Raw genomic sequence first — 23,045 nt, 5'->3', positions numbered from 1 at the left:
GTTTTATGCACATTGACTGGCACAATGTCATCACACCTGCGTGCAGATACGGTGCTGAAGGCCGTGGTGGTGGTTTAAAGGCAGACCCGTTTAACGCAGTTTCACCCCGCATAGGGGTGTCCATAGGCCACTCCAGTTCCTGGAGGGCTGCGCCAATCTGCATACGTTGTGGTTTCCTTACAATCGGCAACCAGTTTGGATGTATGGACCTCGCTGGGCTACAGAAGACATTGTAGATGTGGACACCTCTGTTAGCCACTGAACTCCGACCCTGAAAAATCTCATTTCTTTGCAAAGGTTTTTTCCTCTGAGCGTCGCTGCGCATTTCCGCGACGGGATCGGCCGCCCGTCCCTCTCCGTGGAGAGTAAATAAGAACGCCCTCCTGCAGAAGCGAGTCTCGCTCCGTTGCACATAAATGGAGAAATATTGAGCCGATAAATTGATCTAACATTAAACTAATATTTAAATGAATTATACGATTAGCAATAACCTGGGCATGAGGCATGTTTCCCATAAATGCAAATAAGCATTGCCTACGCCATAAATCAACTGCAGGAGCAGTCCTTAAACAATACAGTGTGAAGAACAGACTGGGCAGTTAAGTGCCAAATATCTTCAACCTTCATTGTTGCAATTTAGGCTCTATCGATCCGAAATGGCATATGGCTGCCAGAATATCTTGGATTTACTCTTGAAGTTAAAATATGTCAAAGCCTGCAGGGGAAATCCACACATTTAAACCTTAAAATGGCAATTTAACACGTTCTTTTAGTCAAAAACCTGAAACTGGTGGTTACACAAACACGAGTAGGCCTTTTTATTTTTTTTTTTACCCAGCTCTGACTGAAAACCTTTTAATGTTCTTTTCTGATCTGACAGTACCGTAAATGATTCCATACTCTCAAAAAGAAAAAACTGAGAAACGGTGTTTTGGTTGTGGAAGACAGCGATGTTTAAGTCAGCCGTGGAGAGTTACCTCCTTGACCTTGCATAATGGAGCTGAAAGCCGTACCTCCCTGAAACGCGCTTTTCTCCGCTACTCCGCTGGATTGTAAAGAGAACAAACGGGCTGATTTCACGACGGTTTTTCCGCCGGAGAGCAGATGTTCAGTTGTCTTCTACCACCGTGTCATCAGGGCCTGTGATGCGGGGGCCGCGCCGAGAAGGACAAGTGACCACAGCGGCCGCATGTAGCTACTAGTCCCTGCCGTCTGTTCCGTATTACCGGTGCTCCCGCGTGTTTGCCGAACCCCTTTGGGGACAGATCAAGCACCGTTTCGTTACACCCGCTATCCTTTGTAAATAAGGCTTTGCTGGAGGCTGGAAATGTAGAGTCCATTGGCCTACATGTGAAACCGCAGCAGACACTGGGGACAGGACTGAGTTAAATTAAAGTAGCCAGCTACTGATCTGCCCTCCTGAATGTTTTTGGTCAGATTAGGTGCATGCGTCCCGTTTTAGGTGCTGTGATTCAACCTGTGTGGCACACACACACTGAAAAAATATAAAAAGAATATATATGTCAAAAGAGTATATATATATATATATATATATGTATATATATATATATTCTTTTTAAAAATCTGATCCTCCTACTAAACCCTTCAAAAAAAAATAAAAAAACTAGACTGCAGTCTGTTATGTTCAAATTTAATCTTCATTAATACCATCTTAAGACTTGTCTGCAAGATACACATGCAACTCCTTCTGTTAGAATGTCTCGGTTGGGTGCCATTTTATTCTAGATTTGTCATCACTGTCCTGTATGAGAATTTTACGTCCTGGTATATTTTCTCTGATCGTAATGCTACGTTCCAGAGCAACATGATATTAGATATGTATAAAGATATAAAGAATCTTTATCAAGTATCTGAAGGTATATAATGTTTTGCCCCTAGAAAAAAAATCCAGTTCAATTTGTCTGAACTCAAAGGGAGGCTTCTTAATTCCACACTGAATAGAGGGGTATTTGACATTGCTCATGTGTTCATATTTGGCAAGTGTTGCTCATGTGTTTGCTCTTTGTGAACGCATATCTTATCTAACGACATTGGACTGGTGTCAATTCTAAGTTCAAATAGAAATTGTGTTACTGCCCCAGTGGCAACTTTACTGGCACCGTTCACTCGAGATGCGGAGTGTGTTAGCAGGTAGTGTGTTTATAAGGCATACTTGTCTTTTGGAGACACTGATGTTCAAGCATTCTGATTGGATGCCAGGACACGACCAGGTGTGTATTTAAGGATGGCACGCAAGGGGTTTTGTCATATCAGCGGGCCCTCTTCAAGTGAGTATGCTTTCATTCTTGCTGTTGCAGTCCATTCTATTTAATTCATTCAAATTCTGTAGTTATAACACCTAATTTTATTGTACAATGTTTCAATATTCATGTCTGTTTTTTAAATTTTTTTATAGGAATTGCATCACCTCCATGAGACATATTATACATTAAACAACTTTAAGTCAGGACTTGTGTGACTTTAGGTTTCGGCAGTGTAGCAGTGTTCAGGTCTATACTGACAGGGTATAAGTGTCCTTAAATTATACATCTCTTGGTAGTTACTGATGGTGAACAGGGACATTAATATGTTGTTCATGTGTTTCAGCCATGGGGACCAAACTGTTACTGCCTTGTTTTGTGGCTCTGCTGTCATGTGGTAAGTGAAATATACATGTTTTAATTGGCAGTAGCCTGGGTAACACTGTAAATTCTTATTGTTTGATACTCAGCAATGAGACTAGTGTGCTACTAAACTTGCATAAGGCCCACAGTATACGCTTGTTGCTGGACCTGACAACTTCATTGACAAATGAGTCTATTTCATTATTTATTGAAATGGGTTTTTACTCCAGCTGTCTGTGAGGAATAGGGGAAATTCAAATAGTGATAAAATAAATAATTCCATTGAAGCCAACAGGGAAAACCCATAATGGAAACTTTTATAATAATTTCATAATAATATATAAAGTGTTTTCTGTAAAGAATGTAACACTTTTTCATGCGTTTTAAGTCCGCATTGTCATGGTTGCTGCATTTTTTCAGTTTGGTAATTTTATATTCTGGGTCGAAATTGAAGTTGGTCGTAAGTGTAGTTTTATTCATTTAGAAATATTATGCCGTGAGGGAATTTATGAAACATGCAGGGGAAATTTATGAACACTGTTATTTATTTAGTTATTAAAATATTATTTGATGCATTATTGCAGATCAGAGGAGAGCAAAAATCTTTGAGTTCCACCTCATTAAATTTTAATACACTCCATCAAAATCACTGAATATCATTCAATAAGTCCTGGCTAGCAATCTGGTATAATGAGCAAAAAATCAGAACATTGTTTGAAATTTTGTGCTTATAATGAGCAAAACTGCATGGAATAATGTGGTTCATTTTATGAAAACCGGCGTGTGAAAAAATAAATGAGTTGTATCATTTAAAAAAACGATTTAGGTGAAATCATACGTGTCTGTTCACTTTAATTTATAGATAGGATAAGTTAAGCATCCTCTCTTGTAAATTTGGGGCTAGCACACTGGATGTAGTGTTGTCCAGGGATGGGAGGACTTCAGGTGGCAGGCTTGGTCAGATCCCAGTGCGCACCTGCGACCCTGCTGGTCGATCATGCGCAGCTCAACTGACACACCTAACCAGGGGTGTCCGGGTGAAATTCCAAAATGATATCATTTAGAGGTTCACAGACCATTGGGCCCCCCCTCCCCCTCTCCCTCCCCCTCCAGGGAATAGGATACCATACCCAGTTGTGTCCCCTCTGATGACCCATGACAGCCCTGCACATTGACATTACAGGCATTTAGCAGACGCCCTAATCCAGATCGACTTCCACAACTTTTTTACATTGGATCCATTTATACAGCTGGATATACACTGAGCTGGTTAAGTGCCTTGCTCAAGGGTACAGCGGCAGTGTTTCAGACTCAAACCTGCGACCTTCAGGTTACAAGACCAACTCCTTACCCATGATACTACACTGCCCCCCTGCCAACTGACAGGCACCTGAAGTGTTTCCTTCTCACTCGTCTCTGCTGGCTCCACTCACGTAATGTAGTTTGAAGAGAAGCACTGGCCAATGTCACATGCGTCAGAGGAGAGCACATGTGCGTCTGTACTCTCCTAAATAGCAGAGATTGTGGCACGGAGTGCTGGTATTGGTCATTCCCGAGGATAAAAAGGGAGGAAATCATTTAAACAAGACCAGGTCAAAACCTAGTATACGGCTGGACCGGCCGACCAATGGTGTAACTTCAAAACTCGGCCGACCAATGGTGTAACTTCATCACTCAGTCACTCAGTCACAGACATTTGCGTTTGTAGGGCTGGCCCCGCTGTTGCAGTCCAGCCAAAAATGGACATTCATTAGTTCAATCTGAAATCCCAAACACTTTTTTTGCCTTTAAAAAAAAAAAAAAAAAACACAATTAAGAGAACACATGTCTGATTTTTGTATGAATTTGTTATTAATTATATTCAATAATAGTACATTGTTTGCGCAGTCATACAGGAACAATGGTACACTAAGGTAGATCCATATTTATGGATGTGATTGAAAATGAAAGCCAGTCTGTCACTGCAGTCTAACGTTAACATTGAGTCCATCGTATTTTTATCCTTTTCCATGTGGTTATTTTGCATCTTAAACTTAAAGGGCGTTGGTTGTTGAGGGTGAAAACAATTGAATTGTCGACTTCTCTCCAGAAACTAAACCAGAGGTGGATGAGATGCAGTTAAGAACTCTGCAGACCAATTTAACAGAATATTGAATTTGGTAACACATACTACAGTTCTCTGCAGTGTCAATTTGTCGAGTCCTCTGACCTCCTTGTTCTTTGTACTGGTGCTCGTAAAATAATGTGCGCACGGCCGACTGCCTCCTTTGTGACCATTTATCGGCCCGTCACATGCGTGTGCAAATTTGGTGTCGCCACCTGAAGCTGTGCATTGTGGGATTTTAAATGAGAAAGGACTGCATACAGGGGGCATGCACCTGCTGCTCGAGTGCACTCCAGCGGCATTAAAATAGAGATTTGGGACCGCAAAGTCCTTGACAGGTATTTATATTAAATTTCTGTTGAGTTAGAACCATTATACTTTGTCTGTAGTACAGCACAGAAATAATTGAAATGTTACATGAGGGACTAATGTAGTGGTGCAGTGTGTCCATTCCCCTGAAATAAAGAATCAAACATATTTATTAAAAACCCATTGCGCTGTCCAATTGGATTTGAAGCAAGTGGAGCTATTTTAGAAGTGTTATTGATTAAATGATTATTTGGTGCTTGTACCAAACACTGTATGATGACCACAGTGTACAGTGCACTTTGCTCCTAGTTTCATCCCCTGTGTAATTTAAAGTGGATGTCCTTAATCATTCAGTTTTGGTGGATTTGGCAACATCTGTGGTGATTGGTGGTCAGAAAACGTTAGTTTTCACACTCCAAATACCTTAGGTCTAAGCTATTACTAGAAGCATATTGAGTGTTCATTTTTCTTATAAGATAAACCCGTGGTAGCATATTTTGGAGAAAGAAGAGTGCCTAGAGACACAGCCAATTATGTCATCTGACACGGTAATATTGGGCAACATATCAAACCTAATTTTAAAGATGCTTTTTGTATTTTGGCCACTTGCTGTTTTGCGTTCGGCATGGAAAGTTCCCATGCATGCGTCATCACATTTGAATCCTTGGAGGGATTGGCACACCCGGCGACATCAGTGAAAAATAGTTTATAGAGCAGCAATCACAGAATGCAAAAACATTGAATCGGTATTGCTACCATTGTGAAAAGGTATGAAATATGGCACTTTTTTAATATGGAAAAAAATAAGGATTGATATAAGGCAGATTAATTTATTGCTATTTTTAGGGGATGATTTGACTTCTCAGTTTTAATAATATCTTTGTATGTCTTGACTCACTTGTTCTGTCTGCGTTAACTGTCACTTGTCATTTTCAAATTTAATAGTGACACGTTCTGATATTTGTCTCAACATTTATTCCACTTGATCTCACGTAATCTGTGATTGACATGTGGCAGAAGAGTGGATTGCATTAAACTTTCAGGCCACACGGACTTTGAGATTTGTGGTTATTATAGATGCTGGTTACTTTGCTTTGCAAGTAGATGTATCAGTTTTTAACATTATTTATTGAGAACAGACTGATTCCATAATTGACTTATAGCGGGGGAAATTTTTAAAGAATAAAAGATGTGAACTGAGATCCTTAGCTATGACTGGGCATGGACTAGTAGTATGTGCAATGCTGTAGGCGTAACGGCTTGTCATGTTTGTGATCTGTGTAGTTCGTAGGGGCCACATTGTCATGGTGTCATGCTTGTTAATACAGTTTAATTAGTGTGGAATCCTTGTCATTGTTTGGCACCCCACACACTGTATGTTTTTCCTAATTAACAACATGACCCTGAAGAGAGATTCTGGTGCATTTATGCCATACAGAAAGGCAAACATTTTTACCTGACAATAAGAAAATTCCAGCTGAGGACCAATTAAACTATATATTTAAGGGAAAAAAACGGATGTTCCGCCATTCATTTGAACAAGGTCTACACATTTCGTACATAGGTTCTTTTAAACGAAAAACAGTACAATATTACAAAAATAGTGAAGAATTAACATTTTAATTTAATGCAGAAGAACGTGAGAAATGGAAAGTGAAAAAGATAAAGAAAGGGAGAGAAATCTTCCTGTACTGAACAACTTTCCGCTCAACTTGGCCTCTTCGGGGAAAAAAACAAAAACAAAATCATACCAGTCTTTTCCTACAGTTCATTAAAGCAGAAAAAAAATTAGATTTTGAAGCCATGATGACCGAAGGCATCACTGCAACAATTTACTCGTTCTACCATTATTAGAGTACAACAAGCACACCAATGGCCATTAGCTATCTTTAAATACACTTGAGCTTTGGCCCTACAACTAATCAGAGCATGTCTGCTCCTGGGTCTCCATAGCTAAGGGCATGACCTCAACACACTTAACTTTGTACTGATCTGCTCACACACAATCTGTCACACATTCTCTGATGGTCAAGTTGTACTTCCAAAGTGAAACCAACATTTCACCAAAAGTACAGGGACCATATACGTGCTCTCCATCATATCTATGACATAAAACTCTTTTATAGAGGAAACACAAAAGGACTGAGAATCATTAAAAAATGTTTGAGTTGCTAGTCAATACCTAGGGATTAATTATCTCAAGGTAAGAGCCTGACATCACTATACTATACTGCAGTATTAAGCCTGATTCAAAATATGTTTTGTTCTACCTTAAGCTTGTCCCAATTTACATCATGTCTGCTTCTGAATAAAGTTGAAGGAGTGTTTATTCATCCTCCCTTTGGGTGTCTTCCAGAACTCTGCCATGCTGGGTTGGCAGGGAAAGAGTTTGCTACAGTCTTTATGCAAAACAACCAGCCAGACTACAAGGATGCCTCTTTCCAGATCCAAATCTCTGCTCTGCATGCCAACACTAAGGTCAAGGTGAGCGTTCCCCAGATGGGCTTCGTTCAGGAGCGGACGCTCGGGGCTGGCGAAGGCACAACCATCCAGATGCCTTCCAAAGTTGAGATGTATGCCTCTCAGAAGTCATGTAAAACGGTCCAGATCGAGGCCACTCAGGAAGTTGTGGTAGCCTCCCTTAACTACAAGCTGTACACCGCTGACACCTCATTGGTCTACCCCGTGACAGAGTGGGGGACAGAATACTATGTCTTCACTCCCTCTACCTCCCCCGATCAAACCTTCAAAGAATTCTCCGTCACCAACCACAAGCAGCGCAACACAGTTCAAATCTTCCCCTTGGTGCCGGTGAGGTTCCAGGGAGAGACATTTATCCCCGGCAGTAAGATCAATGTGGAGCTTGAGCCTTTTGAGAGTCTGCAGATCCAGAGCTACCATGATCTAACGGGCACCCGGGTACTCTCCACTCTCCCGGTGGCAGTCTCCAGTGGCCACACCTGCACCTGGAAGTTCTCCAAGTGCAACCATGTGTATGAACAGCTGCTGCCTGTCCAGAACTGGGGCAAGAGTTTCCTGGTGGCACCCCTGTGCTTCCAAACCCGCTATGACAGTATCTATGTACAGGCCTCTCAGACTACTCAGGTGGTGATCAAATCGGGTGGCCAGGACAAGGTGATGCTTCTGAACAAGGGTCAGATTGAAGAGTTCCGCATTGAGATGAACAACGGTGCCCTCATCACTGCCGACCAAGGCATCCAGGTCCTCTACATGTTCAATGGAGTCCGTCTGAGAAGTTCCCTGATGTATGACCCGTTCCTCATGATGGTGTTGCCCACTGACCGCTTCTGCTCCTCGTACACCTTGAATGGGCAGGCCGGATTTGACAACAAGGCTCTCTTCCTGGTTCGTAATAGCGACCTGCCCGGGCTCAGGTTTGACAATGCCCCCCTGCCCAGCAATGTGCAGTTCACACCAATAGGCGGGTCCGAGTTCTCCTGGGCCGAGGTACCCTTCAAGGCGGGGTTTGGCCAACACAGTGCTTCCCAACCTACCGCATCCTTTGGGGCCTACAGCATTGGTGTGAGCCAAATGAATGGCTATGGAGCCCCAGCACTCTGCGGCCAATCAGGTAGGCCCAACATATGACCCCAACATGATGAGACTCCTACTAGCCTCTTTTACTCTCACCTGAAATGTTTCCTTTAGAATGTGAAAGGGATCTGATCTCATCTTTGCTCTCTCTTTCTTATTTACAGTGATCCTATTGCAGTCATGTATTTATCTGTCTTTTATTTAACCAAGCTGATCGACTGGGAACCCAATTTTCATTTTCAGTGATTCTCCAAATGTTAATCACTATGCATTCCCCATCTCTCCCTCTGACTCTCTCGCTTTGACACTATCAATGTCACTCTCTTTTTCGGTCTCTATCCTTCTCTCACTCCCTCTCTCCAGGTGGAGGTCCTTCCCCACCTTCCTGCAGTTCCATAACATGCAGCACAGACCAGGAATGCCAGATGAAAGACGGATACCCAACCTGTGTCAAAAAACGCCCGTCAGGCACATGCTGGGCAATGGGCGACCCGCACTACCGCACGTTTGATGGGCGCTACTTCAACTTTATGGGCACCTGCACCTACATCATCGCGAAGAACTGCCAGGCCAATGACGGCCTGCCACCGTTCGAAGTGGAGACTCATAATGAGAACCGTGGGAACATCAGGGTCTCCTATGTGGGCCTGGTCACAGTTAAGGTGTATGGAGTCACCATCAATGTGGCCCGCTCCGAGAATGGACTTGTTAGGGTAAATATTTCTCATTGCATCAATGATCTGTTCATTCATGGGGGTGGTGGGCATAAAAGGCGATAAGCATTTCTGGACTTCTGCTCTCAATTATTTAATGATTATTTAAGTCCAGTTGTTTACATCATCTCACATTTTAGCTATATTCCTTGAAAAGCTCAAGAATGATGGCCAATGACTCTAAACAAGATTATTTTTGTGATTGATCTGATGATGGTTGCTCTGATTTCCAATGTCTTCCAGATTGACTACAGCCTCTACAGACTCCCAGTGGTCCTAAAACAGGATAAGTTGAAGCTGTTCCAGAGGGGGCAATCTGTGGTGATTGAGACGGAGTTTGGCCTGACGGTGCAGTACGACTGGGAGTCTTACATTGTGGTCACCCTCTCAGGTGCCTTTGCCGGCAAAGTGTGCGGCATGTGTGGCAACTTCAATGGCAACCCCAATGACGATTTTGCCACGCCCAGCGGCTCACAGGCACCCAATGCGGTCGACTTTGGCCGCAGCTGGAAGGTTTTTGCATTTTCATATTTATAATTTGTCCATGTATGAATTCCTACATGCTCGTTCTATTGGCTAACCAGCTGAACAGTTATGAAGTTGATTCTATTGGTCTCAGCTTTTCCCCGACTCATTGTTAACCTTGTGTGGTATTCTCTAGTTTATGCTAGGATGGAGATTTTAGGAACATCCACCGCATAACCCATGACTTTAACATTACAGGTCCCAGGTCTGGCCGGGGATGTGCTCTGCCGAGACGAGTGCTCGGGACAATGCGAGAAGTGCGAGCACAACCTGCTGAAGCGCTGGGAGGGCGAGGTCTTCTGTGGCCTCCTCACCAGCATCATGGACGGGCCCTTCCGCTTGTGCCACGCCGCCATCGACCCGCACATCTACCTGGAAAACTGCGTGTACGACGTGTGCATGGGCGACGGGCTGAGGCACTTCCTGTGCCAGGCTTTGGAGGGCTATGTCAGTGCCTGCCAGGCAGCCGGCATCAAAGTGTTCGACTGGAGGAACATTGCTCGCTGCCGTGAGTAGCTCTGTTTTTGTACATACATAATTATTTGTGCATTCTACATCATTCACCTGGGCAGTGGCTCAGTCAGATTGGCTTTGCCTACTTTGTAAATGGCTTTTCACAAAAGTAAAACAAATAAGTCATTTTGTGTGCGTGGATGCGCGCAAGTATATACGTGTGTATATGCGTAGCTGCGTGTACATGTGTGTGCATTTAGTCTTCTAGTAGGGTGAACTAGCCATTGTTTAAATTCTGAAAACTGTTGGGAATAGTGTGGTAGCAGGTAACTTGGTGCGTCATTACATTCTTGTGTATCAAGCAGAATGGCAGATCTCTGGTGTCAAGTAGATATTGTGTTTGAATGTATTGCTGCATATTGTTGCGCAGGGTTGAGGGAAATTCAATTTCAATTAAGTAAATTCAGATCATTAATTGAATTGCAATTATTTGAAAAATGCACGTAATGTTCTATGGCCATTTCAGTTTCATTCCTGAACTGAATGAAATGACATGTAGTCAAACCCAACCCCGAACACAATACACAGAAATAAATTCCAATGCAGCATCTTCTTAACAACATTTCTTTTGATCCAGGTTTTATGATTAGTTCCTGTTGCATATTAACCCTCCCATTCTCATGCCTTCCCAGCGGCCAAGTGTCCGGCACACAGCCACTACGAGCTGTGTGGGACTGCCTGCCCTGCCACCTGCGCTGACCCCAGCGCCCCATCCAAATGTAAAGCCCTCTGTGTGGAGAGCTGCACCTGTGACGATGGCTTCCTCCTGAGCGGTGGCAAATGCGTGCCCAAGCAGAGCTGCGGCTGCCCCTACGAAGGCCGGCATATTCCACCCGGAGAGTCCGTCTGGGCAGACGACGGCTGCCACAAACGGTGCTACTGCAACCCCACCAGCAATCAGGTGGAGTGCAAGGACACCGGGTGCAAGGCCGGGGAACAGTGCCAGGTGGTAAACGGCATCAGGGACTGCCACCCGGTGTCCTACAGCACCTGCTCGGCCATCGGCGACCCCCACTACAACACCTTTGACGGGCAGCACTACGACTTCAAGGGCACATGCGTGTACAAGCTGGTGGGCGTTTGCTCCGATGACCCCGGCCTTGTGCACTTCGAGGTGCTGGTGCAGAATGACTTCCGAGGCAGTAGGGTAGTGTCCTTCACCAAGCTGGTAGAGATTAAAGTGTACGGCCTGAGAATCGACATCAGTAAGGAGAACAGTGGGAAGGTCATGGTGAGTCCTTCTCTTTTAAATTTGTGACTACTGATTTGTGCAGGCTAATGCTATCAAATCACACACAAATTCTGCATCATATCATTGTGTGCTAACATGACCTTCATTTGGCAGACCTCATCCAGAGCAACATAAAATATACCGTAACTCTTCAGTTGCAAAGCAAAATTAAATTTAGATTTCCTAAGTAAAGTTTATTCATTGATAAGCAGATGTTGCAAAAAAATGTATAAATGGGTGAATGTAAAGTTTTTTTTTTACCCTCTATGGGATAATGAACATGACATACACCATTTATTAAACTTGATATTTACCGTGCAGGTGAATGGAGAGCTCACACACTTGCCTGTGTACCTGGCTGATGGCAATGTGTACATCTACAAGAGTGGCTGGTATGCAGTGGTCAAGACTAACTTCGGGCTGAAGGTGTCATTTGACTGGAACAGCGCGGTCTCTGTCACCCTCCCCAGCACCTACAAGGGTGCCGTGTGCGGCCTGTGTGGTAACTACAACGGCAAACAGCAGGACGACCTGACAGAGAAGGACGGCAAGGTCTCAGCCAACCCCACCGAATTCGGCAAGAGCTGGCAGGTGGCGGAGATCCCAGGCTGCGTCCACGGCTGCAAGGGGGCCTGCCCTGACTGTGACATCACGCAGAAGCGCGAGTATGAAACCAATGATTTCTGCGGGCTCCTGCGCGACCCCAAGGGGCCCTTCCGTGACTGTCACGCCAACGTGGACCCCAGCGGCGCCTTCCAGGACTGTGTCTACGACGTCTGCCTCTACAAGGGTCAGAAGGATGTGCTTTGCAAGGCCATCACCGACTACACCACAGCCTGCCAGGACAGCGGGGCCAAGGTCTACCCCTGGCGCTCTGAAAAGTTCTGTCGTGAGTGTTTTGTCTGTAGGGTGCATCCCCTATCTTTTATTAGTCTCTTATGTCAAAGTTTTTACATTTATTATTCGGACAGAAAGCAGAGAGGGTAACAGATAGAGAAGGGAACGCAGCTCTGATAGTAGGGGATCAAACCCTCCCCTGCACATGGGTGTATTTGGCTTGAGAGTCAGCCACCCTATGGACTGTAGCACACGCCTCACCTTTTGCTGTTAAATGTAATTAATCAGTGTAACACAATAATGACTAATACTTATTAGCCAGAGTAAGCAGATCAAACCTTCGGGACCTTTAATGTGATTAAAATGGCATCTCCATCTCATATGAAATGTGATTACTTCCATCCTTCAGCTACCAAATGCCCATTAAACAGCCACTACGAGGTGTGCGGTGCCGGCTGCCCAACCACCTGCCAGAGCCTGTCTCCACCCCTGGGCTGTGATTCGCAGTGCCAGGAGGGCTGCACCTGCGACGAGGGCTTCATCCTGAGCGGCGACCGCTGTGTGCCCTTCTCCCAGTGCGGCTGCGTCTACAATGACCGCTACTACAGGATCGGCGAGACCTTCTACCCCAACGGGAAGTGCGAGGAGGAGTGCACCTGCTCGCAGGATGGGGAGGTATGACCCGGTGGAGGGAGTGGGTTACACTTTCTTTCCCAGATTATCTCTTAACAGATGATCCTCAATGTGTCCATCGGCTTTATCGCCAATTCGAAACACACACTGCTAGACTAACTGCTGGGCTGCCAACATACCACCAATGGGAACCTGTATGCTTGCTAGCTCGTTTAAGGCACCTAACAAACTTAAAGGACTTTTTCCCTCCTTAGACTTTAATCATACTTGATTTTGAAGTTCCTTTATTTATTGTATGCATTTTATATAAAGATATATTGAAAAATCCCTATTTTTTGGGAATCCTATGACTTTGGGTGTTTTTTTCAATTCACATAATTTTGCTTATAGCACACCCGTTAGTCCAGGGTTTCCCAAACCTGTTCCTGGAGCTCTACCATCCTGTACATTTTCATATCAGCCCTAATTTCACACACATGATTCTACTAATTAGCAGCTCAATAAAATCCCACTGTTGATTAAGGTGTTCTTTGTTGGGGTCAGAGTGAAACCTACAGGAATAGGGTTGGGCAGACCTGCGTCAGGGTATGGGATATTCAAAAAATCTATTCCAAATTCCTTTGTAAGAATAATAGGTCAATAGGTCATTGAGTCTTCCTCTTGCACCTGCGAATGCAGGTAACCTTATATTGTAGGGTGATGTAATGACTGCTACTATCAGCGGAGACACTGATAACCTGGTATCATCTCTGCTCATAAATTGTTTTGAATGTGCTGGGTAATGTCTTCATGTAAATGTTGGCAGGTGAAATGCAAGAAGTTCTCCTGCGGGCCGAATGAGAAGTGTGAGGTGGCGGACGGAGTGCGCAAGTGCCAGCCCGTTGGGTCAGGCGTGTGTGTGGCGTCCGGGGACCCCCACTACACCTCCTTCGACGGCTACCACTTTGACTTCCAGGGCACCTGCACCTACACCCTGGCCAAGGGGTGTGGCCTGGAGGGAACACATTTGGTCCCATTCTCGGTGCAGGTGGAGAACGAGAGGTGGAGGCCTGCCTGGTGGAGTAAGGTCGCCGTCACAGAGCTAGTGGCTGTGGAGGTCTATGGCTACACACTGATCATGCGGGAGAACATGCGTGGCGTTTTGGTGAGTGAGAGGGTACCTCTGCCTTGGCTATGGAATTATTTTTAAGATATGTTATTTAATACTAAATTTATTTTAGGTGACCTAATTGTGTGACTTGTTTTGGTAAAACAATTGAATAACATGTTGATGGCCTGTCTTTTCATTAAATCCTCTTGTTTTTGGTTTATTTTAAGTGCCTTGGACAAACTTGAAAACCCATGTCCTAGAACACCTAATTTCTTTGATATTATTTTATTGCATATATCTTAATTAATCAAGTCTTGAGTTCTGAGTGTAATTTTGCAGTTGTCCCTGTCTGAAACAAGAAAAATGCAACATTTATTCCCAGTCGTTGCGTAAGGACCAAGGTAGTAGAAAAACAAGTCGAGCAGTAGACCAACAGTTGTGAATAAATTTAGGAGAAAATAAATTGTACTGACAAGCTACCATCACCTCCCACCAAAAACAGGTCAATGGTGTGTTAAACAATGTACCGCTGAGTCTGAACGATGGAGCGGTGGAGGTCTACCCGGACGGCAGGCACTACACCGTGAAGACCAACTTTGGCCTCATTGTGACCTACAACCTTGTGTACCAAGTCACTGTCACGGTCCCCGGCAACTACCGTGGGAAAACCTGCGGCCTGTGTGGAAACTTCAATGACAATAAGAAAGATGAGTTCCGCCTGCCTGATGGAAATCTTGTCACGGATGTCAATGTCTTTGGGGCAGCGTGGAAGGTGGCCATCCCCGGCGTAGTGTGTGATGATGGTTGCTCTGGCAACAACTGCCCCAATTGCAACCCCAAGCTGAAGGAAATCTTCCAGGAGCGTAGCTACTGTGGCATCCTCACGGATCCCAAAGGACCCTTTGCCGCGTGTCACGCAAATCTGGACCCGGTCCCCTACTTCAACAACTGCATCTTCGACATCTGTGCGTCCAATGGTGACCACGAGGTGCTGTGTGACAGCGCTGCCTCCTATGCGCTCAACTGCGAAACTGCCGGCGCCGACATCAAGACTTGGAGGACTCCATCCTTCTGTCGTAAGTTAAACCAAACTTGCATTCTGAGCTAACGATGTAACTTAAATTAATCAGGTTGGCTGGACCAAAAACCAGCTTTCACAGTGGTCCCCTGGAATAAGTTTTGAAAGCTCTGCTCTAACTTAAAGCCCGAGTCAAGCTGATAGTTTTGAGTGATCAGCACATGCTGTGATGGCTTGGAGTCAGAAGATAAGTGTCCAGTTCTGCTTTTGCCTGTGCTTTCCCCCTGCTCTATGCACTGTGTTCCTGTCATAGGCACTTCCGTGAGAAACGAACACGAACTGGTAATGAGCTAAAAATGCAGAATGATGAAACAGAAATATTGCTAGCTTGATTCCTGTTTCAGAATTGATTGCATTTTCTGTTAATCAAATTATAAAAATTTGAGGTGTTTATTGGCAACCACACTGAAGCACTGCTCTCTGGGATTGCTGGCTCAATGGCTCAAGTCTCAGTTACTGCTGAAGGGCTGCTGTCTGTTTTTGCATGTAGAGGGTGTAGTTTTCATGGTTGTTAATGTGGACTGATATATTCACATAAGTGAAAGCCGTAGGTTCAAGCAAAACAATTAGAAAAACTATAGCGACGTACAAATGCACCAAATGAGAGATTCATTTAGTGTTATCTGCATTTTAAGTTAATTCTTCCTTTCCAGAGAAAGGTTCTCTGTAAAACTGGAAAGACTGAATCATTTTCAGTCTGCAGATCGTCTGAGGATCTCCAATCTTTTCCCATTCCAGCAATGTCCTGCCCGTCCAACAGCCATTACGAGATCTGTGCGGAAACCTGTGCCAACTCCTGCCCGGGCCTCTCGGACATTGTCGAGTGCTCCAGCACCTGTGCAGAAGGCTGTGACTGCGACGAAGGCTTCCTCTTCAATGGGGAGAGCTGCATCCTGGCCGAGCAGTGTGGCTGTTATGACAACGGACGCAGCTACAAGGTGGGTTGTGGTTCTTCTGCACGTGCACTACCTCAGGTTCTCGATAATAACCAGATGGTCACCTTTTATGTTTCACTTCTCTGCTCTCCTCTCTACTTTATAAAGTCACATTAAAGTTTTTGTTACTTGTGAATATACATTGACAAGCGTGCCCAAAGGCAACCTGTGGCCTCTGGAATCGTTCTTGGCCGCACCTCTTAGTTAATATTCATGTGTAAATTTGGAAAATTTGAGCATCAATTGGAGAGTAACAGAACTTTGAATGTCATAAATATGGATTTGATCATCTGGATAGCATACATTAGGCTACATTGTATTACAATCACTTAGCAGATCGCTCTTATCCAGAGCGACTTATAGAAGTGGAGAACATCAGTGTAACTCTCAGGAATACAAAAATATATTACCTGGAAGGCAGGAATGGCCATTAATAACCAATACGTTTACACAACAATTTGTATTGTAACTAAAAAAGTACCACTAGACAGATAACGCATAATATGCACAGGCATTATTCAAAACCAAATCCTAAGAAACAAACTGAAAAAGAAAAGGTCATCTTGAAGGGTTCAGGAGCTATAGTGCTATCTGAAGAGTTGAGAGTTCAGCCTGCATCAGGCTGGGTTTCTGCAGTTGTAAATGCAGGGGGGACACCAGGGAAGAGGGAGGGGGCAACCAGAGCCTGTCTATAGAGCCTGTGGCATTTCAGATCCAGGATGTGAGTCATGTGATCACTGTTGTTTGTGGGTTTCCTCAGCCAGGGGAAGTGGTGTACGATGACGACTGCAAGCAGGTGTGCACGTGTGATGCCGTTAAAGGCCTGAGCTGCCAGGCCCACACTTGTCCCAGTGGAACCGAGTGCCTTGTCAGGAAGGGGGTCAAGGCGTGCTTCAATACAGGTAAGATCACAGGCTCAGAATCTCACCCAACAACCCTTACTGATGTGAAACTCACTCATCCTGCATCACATTAAGTGCAGCCAGCTTCCAAGAGTGGTAGTTCAGGGGTTACACACGTGGGCTGTCAAAGGAGGTTGGAGGTCCAAATCCTAGGTGGGGGTACTGCCATTGCACTCTTCAGCAAGGGACATGCTCTGAATAGTTTCTGTAAATATTCAGCTGTATGACTGAAATATTTATTTTAAAAATTCATTATAAAGCATCAGATACACAAATGTATAATGTAATAATAAAGATCTACAGTCAACTTCAATGCAAATGAAACTGAAAATGTATTTCTAGATGAGGATAATCTCTCTTTGGTGTCGGGCAGATCCTTGCAAGGACGCCAAGTGCCGTGTGAAAGAGACGTGCCAGGTAGAGAAGGGCGAAGCTGTGTGCGTACCCCAATACACCGGCACCTGCTGGGCCTGGGGTGACCCCCACTACCACACCCTCGACGGGTTCAACTATAACTTCCAGGGCACCTGCAAGTACACTATCTCCAAGACCTGTGGTGACGTGGCGGGCCTGGTGCCCTTCTCCATAGAGGAGAGGAATGACAACCGTGGCAGCACTGCCGTCTCCTTCGTCAGGGAGGTGGACGTGACTGTGTACGGCTACACTTTCACCATGATCAAGTATCAATGGGGCCGAATCATGGTAAGCACTCAAAGTTGGGGGCTTCCCTATAAGCAAACTTGTTATCAGGAAATAATGAGATTTCCTCCCTAAATATCTCTGGGGGACCCATTGGAATTTGGATTTATTGCTGAATGTTCTCTCCTGGTTTCATCGATTAAGGCTCTTGATGGGTGTGCTTATGACATACCCAAGCCTTCTGTCTTTGGTGGAAACACTTTAGGGGTATGAAAAATCACATGCCTAATACTACACTGCTGAACTCATGACATGCTACCAGGGCAGGCTTAAGGCTACGTGGGCTATGACAGCCTTTAGCACAGAAAAGCCTAGGTCTAGGCCTGCCGTCTATGTTGCAGATCAAATGTAGCCAAATCAATCACAGCTCACATCTCAGAATTATTTCTACCATTCTTGCCCCCTTTGCCACCTTGACCCTGACTTGGCCTAAGCGGTTAGAGAATGGAATGGAAGTATAGCTGCAGTTTTGAAGCAAATGGAGTTGGCGGCTAGCTTGCTTGCCATGATATGAAACATTCTGAGACTATTTTGACCCAAAATCAAACTGAACCTATGACAACAATGTTGACTATTTGACTATAAGAATAAACTAGAATTGATGGCTGATTTGTTTATATCTAGCTAAGGTCTGGGCTATTTGCTGAAATCGTGAAGTAGCTAACATTTCCATTGCATTACACACTTTTGTTTATTATAGGATGGCAGTGGATGTTTTTCAGAGTTAAAATCCTGAGTCTGAACCTCATGTGTTCCTAGAAAAAGAGTGTAGTGGGTGTAGCTGGGCTAGTTCGCTAGTACAGTACAGTAAAAATGGGGTAAAGCAAAGGTCTTGTAGCAAGTTACTGTGAATACTCTCTGGCAAGGCAAACCTCAAATGAAAAAATAATGAATATTTGATTGGAACAAAAAAATCCCTTTCGACTGGTTTTAGTCTCTCTTTGGGATATCTCTGAACACTCAAGCAACTTGCATTTCTATTATTGAGGGTTTAAAGTAATCAGTGCTTTTTAGATTAAATTTATTCAGTCTGGATATTTGTCTGGATACTAGTGGAGACTAGTGGCTTAAATATTTCTAGCTTTCCTTATTTATTAATGACAAATTATACTGATTTATAGCATAAGGTCTTTTTTCCAATATTAACGCAGAATAACAGTTGATAGACACCCCATGGATATCGCAGGAGAGGAAGTTTGTTAAATGAAGAGAGTTACTTAATTTAAAAAAAAAACTTGTTGCCATATTTCTCCCATTTTCTCCCCAATGAAGTCGTTATACCAATTCCCCGTGTGAATCACGGTCCTGGTCTAAGCGCTATCCTCTGTTGGGAGGGTGTAGACTACCACATGCCTCCTCCGATACATGTAGAGTCGCCAGCCGCTTCTTTTCACCTGACAGCGAGGAGTTTCACTGGGAGAGCGTAACGCGTGCGGAGGTTCACGGTCCCCCAGATCCCCTCCCTGCTGAACAGGCGCCCTGACCAACCAGTAGGAGTCGCTAATGCAACGATCAGGACTCATAACCTCACCGGCTTCCCACCCGCGAATACTGCCAAATTTGTTCATAGGAACCTCTGACCAAGCCGAAAGTACTGCTGCCGGAGATTGAACCCGGGTCTCTGCGGTGGTAGGCGAGTGCTTATACCTCTACACTACCCAGACGGCCCCATTTAAAATATTAATTAAATGTTAATTATTATTCTTTTCTGTTAACACAACTATGAGTTGAGTTTGAAGGAATCTGGCAATCCTTTCTGTCCCACAGGTGGATAATGAGTTACTGAACCTCCCCCTGGAAATGGGGCAGAATCTGGTGACGGTGACCCAGTTGGGCTACACGATGGTGCTGCTGACGAACTTCGGCCTGCGCGTTTCCTATGACGGAGTCTCCATGGTGATCATCCAGCTTCCCAGCAGTTACTATGGCAGCGTGTGTGGGCTGTGCGGCAACTTCAATGGCGATTTCAAGGACGAGCTCCGCAACCCCGCTGGACAACCCGTCCCCTCCATCATCGACTGGGGCAAGAGCTGGAGGGTGCCGGACCCCCAGGACCCCAACTGCTGGGACAACTGTCAGGTCGGCTGCCCCACCTGCGATGGTAACCTCCTGAAGCTCTACGAGACGGAGGCCTACTGCGGGGCCCTCACCAACAAGGTGGACAGCGTCTTCCAGAAGTGCCACGACAAGGTGGACCCAAAGGTCATCATGGAGAACTGCGTCTATGACGTGTGCCTCCACAAGGGCGACAAGAAGATGCTGTGCCAGGCGCTCACTTCTTACAGCGAGATGTGCCTGAAGGAGGGCATCGTCCTGAAGGACTGGAGGACCAAGTTTGGCTGCCGTAAGTGTTGGGGGGAGGGGGCGCATCTGATGAGATAAATACTTAAGTGTCGGGTAATACAGAAAGACTGTTTGCACATCCAGTTTGAGTATTTATGATGCAAACTCAACAAAAAGCTCCAGGGTCAAAATGAGAACTGGTTGTTTTTATTGCTCGATTCAATGGAGAAGTCAAATGTAGGAAGGCTATTTTCCTTTTCCATGTTTATCCTTGAAATGGTACAAAAAAGCCCACAAAAATGGCCCAATACCTTTATTTAGCCAAATGGTATAACTTTTAGTTACTCCTGATTTGGTGCAAAGGTGAATTATTGAGGTTTTGTTAATGTCCACATTTGTATCTGATCGGTGGCATGTATACCTCAGCTTTGACATGTCCTATCATAGTCAAGGGGTCGATTCCTCTTCACTTCATATGTCCAAAATGGTCTATGAGGATATTTGGTTAAACTGTTTTCCTGAACTGGCAGAATTAAAGTGGAATAGACCCTACCTAATTCCGACCTTTTCTTTGTCCCTGGTTCCCACAGCTATGAGTTGCCAGCCCCACAGTCATTACGAGGCCTGTGCCAGCCCCTGCCCCTTAACCTGCCCGATCACAGAGCAGGACCGTCCGGTCTGCCAGGGGGTATGCTCCGAGGGCTGTGTGTGCGACAAAGGCTACGCCCTGAGCGCTGGCAAGTGCGTGCCCGCCAAGGAGTGCGGCTGCTCCTACCAAGGGCGCTACTATGAACCCGGTCAGAGCTTCTGGGGCGATGAGGGCTGCCAACAGCTGTGCATGTGTGACCAGGCCCTGGGCATGGTGGTGTGCCGCCCGGCGGGCTGCAAGGCCACCGAACGCTGCGCAGTGGAGGACGGAGTTCGCGCCTGCCGCCCACTCAGCTACTCCACCTGCACGGCCGCCGGAGACCCCCATTATCGCAGCTTCGATGGCCGACGCTTCAACTTCCAGGGCACCTGCATCTACCAGCTGGTGGCGCTGTGCTCCAAAGACCCAAGCCTCACAGCCTTTGAGGTGACAGTGCAGAACGACCACCGCGGGAGCAAGGCGGTGTCCTACACCAAGGTGGTGACGGTGGAGGTGTACGCCATTACCATCACGATCAGCAAGGACTACCCTTTCAAGATTATGGTGAGGGCCAGGGAGCGGTGGCAGCATTTGTGTGTCTGTGTTACAGATTAACCTCTTTTAATCAATCACAGATTTTTCTTAATTTGAAAATTGCTGAGGATACACTTGTTTTCCAAGACTCCTTTGAATGGTCTGTTAAAAGGCCCTCGGGGCTGGGTTTCTTTAGCTGATAATTATTTAAATGGTCCAGCCAAATGGAAACAGCTGCTGAAGTATTAAAATGATTAAATAGCACCTTTACAAGCAAAACTGCTTTATACCTTCTGTGCTCTGTGCAGACTGTTGAAAAGAGAGTATTGAAAATTTAAACATTTTCAGCTCTTTTTTGAAGGTCCTTTTTAATCCACTATCATCTCTTAATGCATCAACTCCAGCAGTTCTGCTTCCAAGTGAAGGATTTTGTTTTGGGGGTTGAAAGGCTGTCTGGTCTGTGAAGCATATAGTGACTAATGTAGTAGTCACTTAGCCAAGTACAAGTTTCCTCGCTTGAAAGAAGAATTTTGTTTTGACTGTTTGTGAAAATCATTTTTTTGTTTCCACCTGTCAGTAACATTCTGAAAATTTTCTGGAATTAAAAAATGTGTTGTAGTAAGTGCTACTTTTCCCCTGATTGGTTCTCTCTCTTTCTGACCAGGTGGATGGCCAGTTCACCTCCATGCCATTCCAGTATGAAGACAAGTTGGTGGTGTTCCGCAGCGGCTGGATCGCAGTGGTGGAGACGGCATTCGGCATGCGGGTGACCTTCGACTGGAACAGCGTGGTGACTGTGACCCTCCCCAACACGTACCAGGGTGCCGTCTGCGGCCTCTGTGGCAACTACAACCAGAACCCTAGCGACGATGGAACACAGCGCGATGGGCAGGCAGCAGCAAGTGAGTCCCAGCTTGGGGAGAGCTGGAAGGTAGGCGTGGTCCCTGGATGCACCTCCGGCTGCACGGAGCCCGAGTGCAAGGCCTGCTCCGACTCCCAAATCGACGCCTACCGGGCCCAACGCTACTGTGGAATCATCGCCGACAAGTCTGGGCCCTTCCGAGATTGCCACGCCCGAGTGGACCCCGCCCTTTACCTGGAGGACTGCGCGTTCGACGCCTGCCACTATAAAGGCCGCAATTCTGCTGTCTGTGAGGCTATTGCTGCTTACGTGTCCGCCTGTCAGAGCGAGGGAGTGGTCATCCAGTCCTGGAGGAGTGATTCTTTCTGCCGTGAGTCTGGTCTAATCATCTGACCAGTAGGGCTTCTACAGCGCATAAAGCCATTTTCTTTAAAGAAATCAGAAGAAATTTCTTATAAACAAGTAATAATTAATATTGGGAATATTGCCCATAGTTTTTGGTATCATTCTTGTTTTGAGATTATCTTGTCAAAAGGATAATTTTCCATAGTGTATTTCGTATTTAAATGATCCTAAGTGGACACGTTTTCTAATGCTCAAATCTGTTGTAATATAAGTGTTGAACATGCCAGAATGACCCTACTGAAACTTCATTCACTTCAATGGTCAAAAGGTTTTAAAAAAATGCAATGCAAAGGGTTAACATCAAGGGCAGTGCTGAACACAGAATGACCTTTGACCCTTTGTGTTGCTTCCCCCTCCCTCCTGTAGCGGTCTCCTGCCCCAAAAACAGCCATACGACTTGCTCCCGGGGTGCCCCCCCAAACCGCGCCGACGGGCCCCGGGCCCGCTGCCACCTTCCCTTTGGGGGGGCTGCCAGTGCACGAAAAAGGGGGACCTGCTGGGGGGATGCCGTTTTTCCCCGGGCCCCCGTGGGGCCTGTTTTAAACCCGGGGGGGGCGCTTTAAAAAAAGTGGGGGTTCTAAAACC

The 23,045-nt window shown here is 45.4% G+C and overlaps 1 protein-coding gene across 1 annotated transcript in view; it reads left to right on the top strand.

The window, feature by feature from the left end:
- Nucleotides 1–23,045, top strand: part of LOC135248502 (IgGFc-binding protein-like) — a 62,334-nt gene that overhangs the window by 31,915 nt on the left and 7,374 nt on the right. Inside the window, exons 27-44 of the mRNA XM_064323265.1 lie at nt 2,275–2,288; nt 2,608–2,658; nt 7,394–8,629; nt 8,956–9,305; nt 9,549–9,818; nt 10,029–10,338; nt 10,976–11,574; nt 11,896–12,463; nt 12,821–13,086; nt 13,850–14,188; nt 14,637–15,210; nt 15,951–16,150; nt 16,908–17,049; nt 17,423–17,751; nt 19,516–20,092; nt 20,622–21,223; nt 21,858–22,425; nt 22,827–22,987. Coding sequence (XP_064179335.1) covers nt 2,275–2,288; nt 2,608–2,658; nt 7,394–8,629; nt 8,956–9,305; nt 9,549–9,818; nt 10,029–10,338; nt 10,976–11,574; nt 11,896–12,463; nt 12,821–13,086; nt 13,850–14,188; nt 14,637–15,210; nt 15,951–16,150; nt 16,908–17,049; nt 17,423–17,751; nt 19,516–20,092; nt 20,622–21,223; nt 21,858–22,425; nt 22,827–22,987 — 7,156 coding nt within the window. The remainder of the gene's footprint in view (nt 1–2,274; nt 2,289–2,607; nt 2,659–7,393; nt 8,630–8,955; nt 9,306–9,548; nt 9,819–10,028; nt 10,339–10,975; nt 11,575–11,895; nt 12,464–12,820; nt 13,087–13,849; nt 14,189–14,636; nt 15,211–15,950; nt 16,151–16,907; nt 17,050–17,422; nt 17,752–19,515; nt 20,093–20,621; nt 21,224–21,857; nt 22,426–22,826; nt 22,988–23,045) is intronic.

The sequence above is a fragment of the Anguilla rostrata genome, chromosome 1 (genome assembly GCF_018555375.3).
Source record: "Anguilla rostrata isolate EN2019 chromosome 1, ASM1855537v3, whole genome shotgun sequence".
Lineage (NCBI taxonomy): Eukaryota > Metazoa > Chordata > Actinopteri > Anguilliformes > Anguillidae > Anguilla > Anguilla rostrata.
This window is presented reverse-complemented; position numbering and strand designations above follow the sequence as displayed.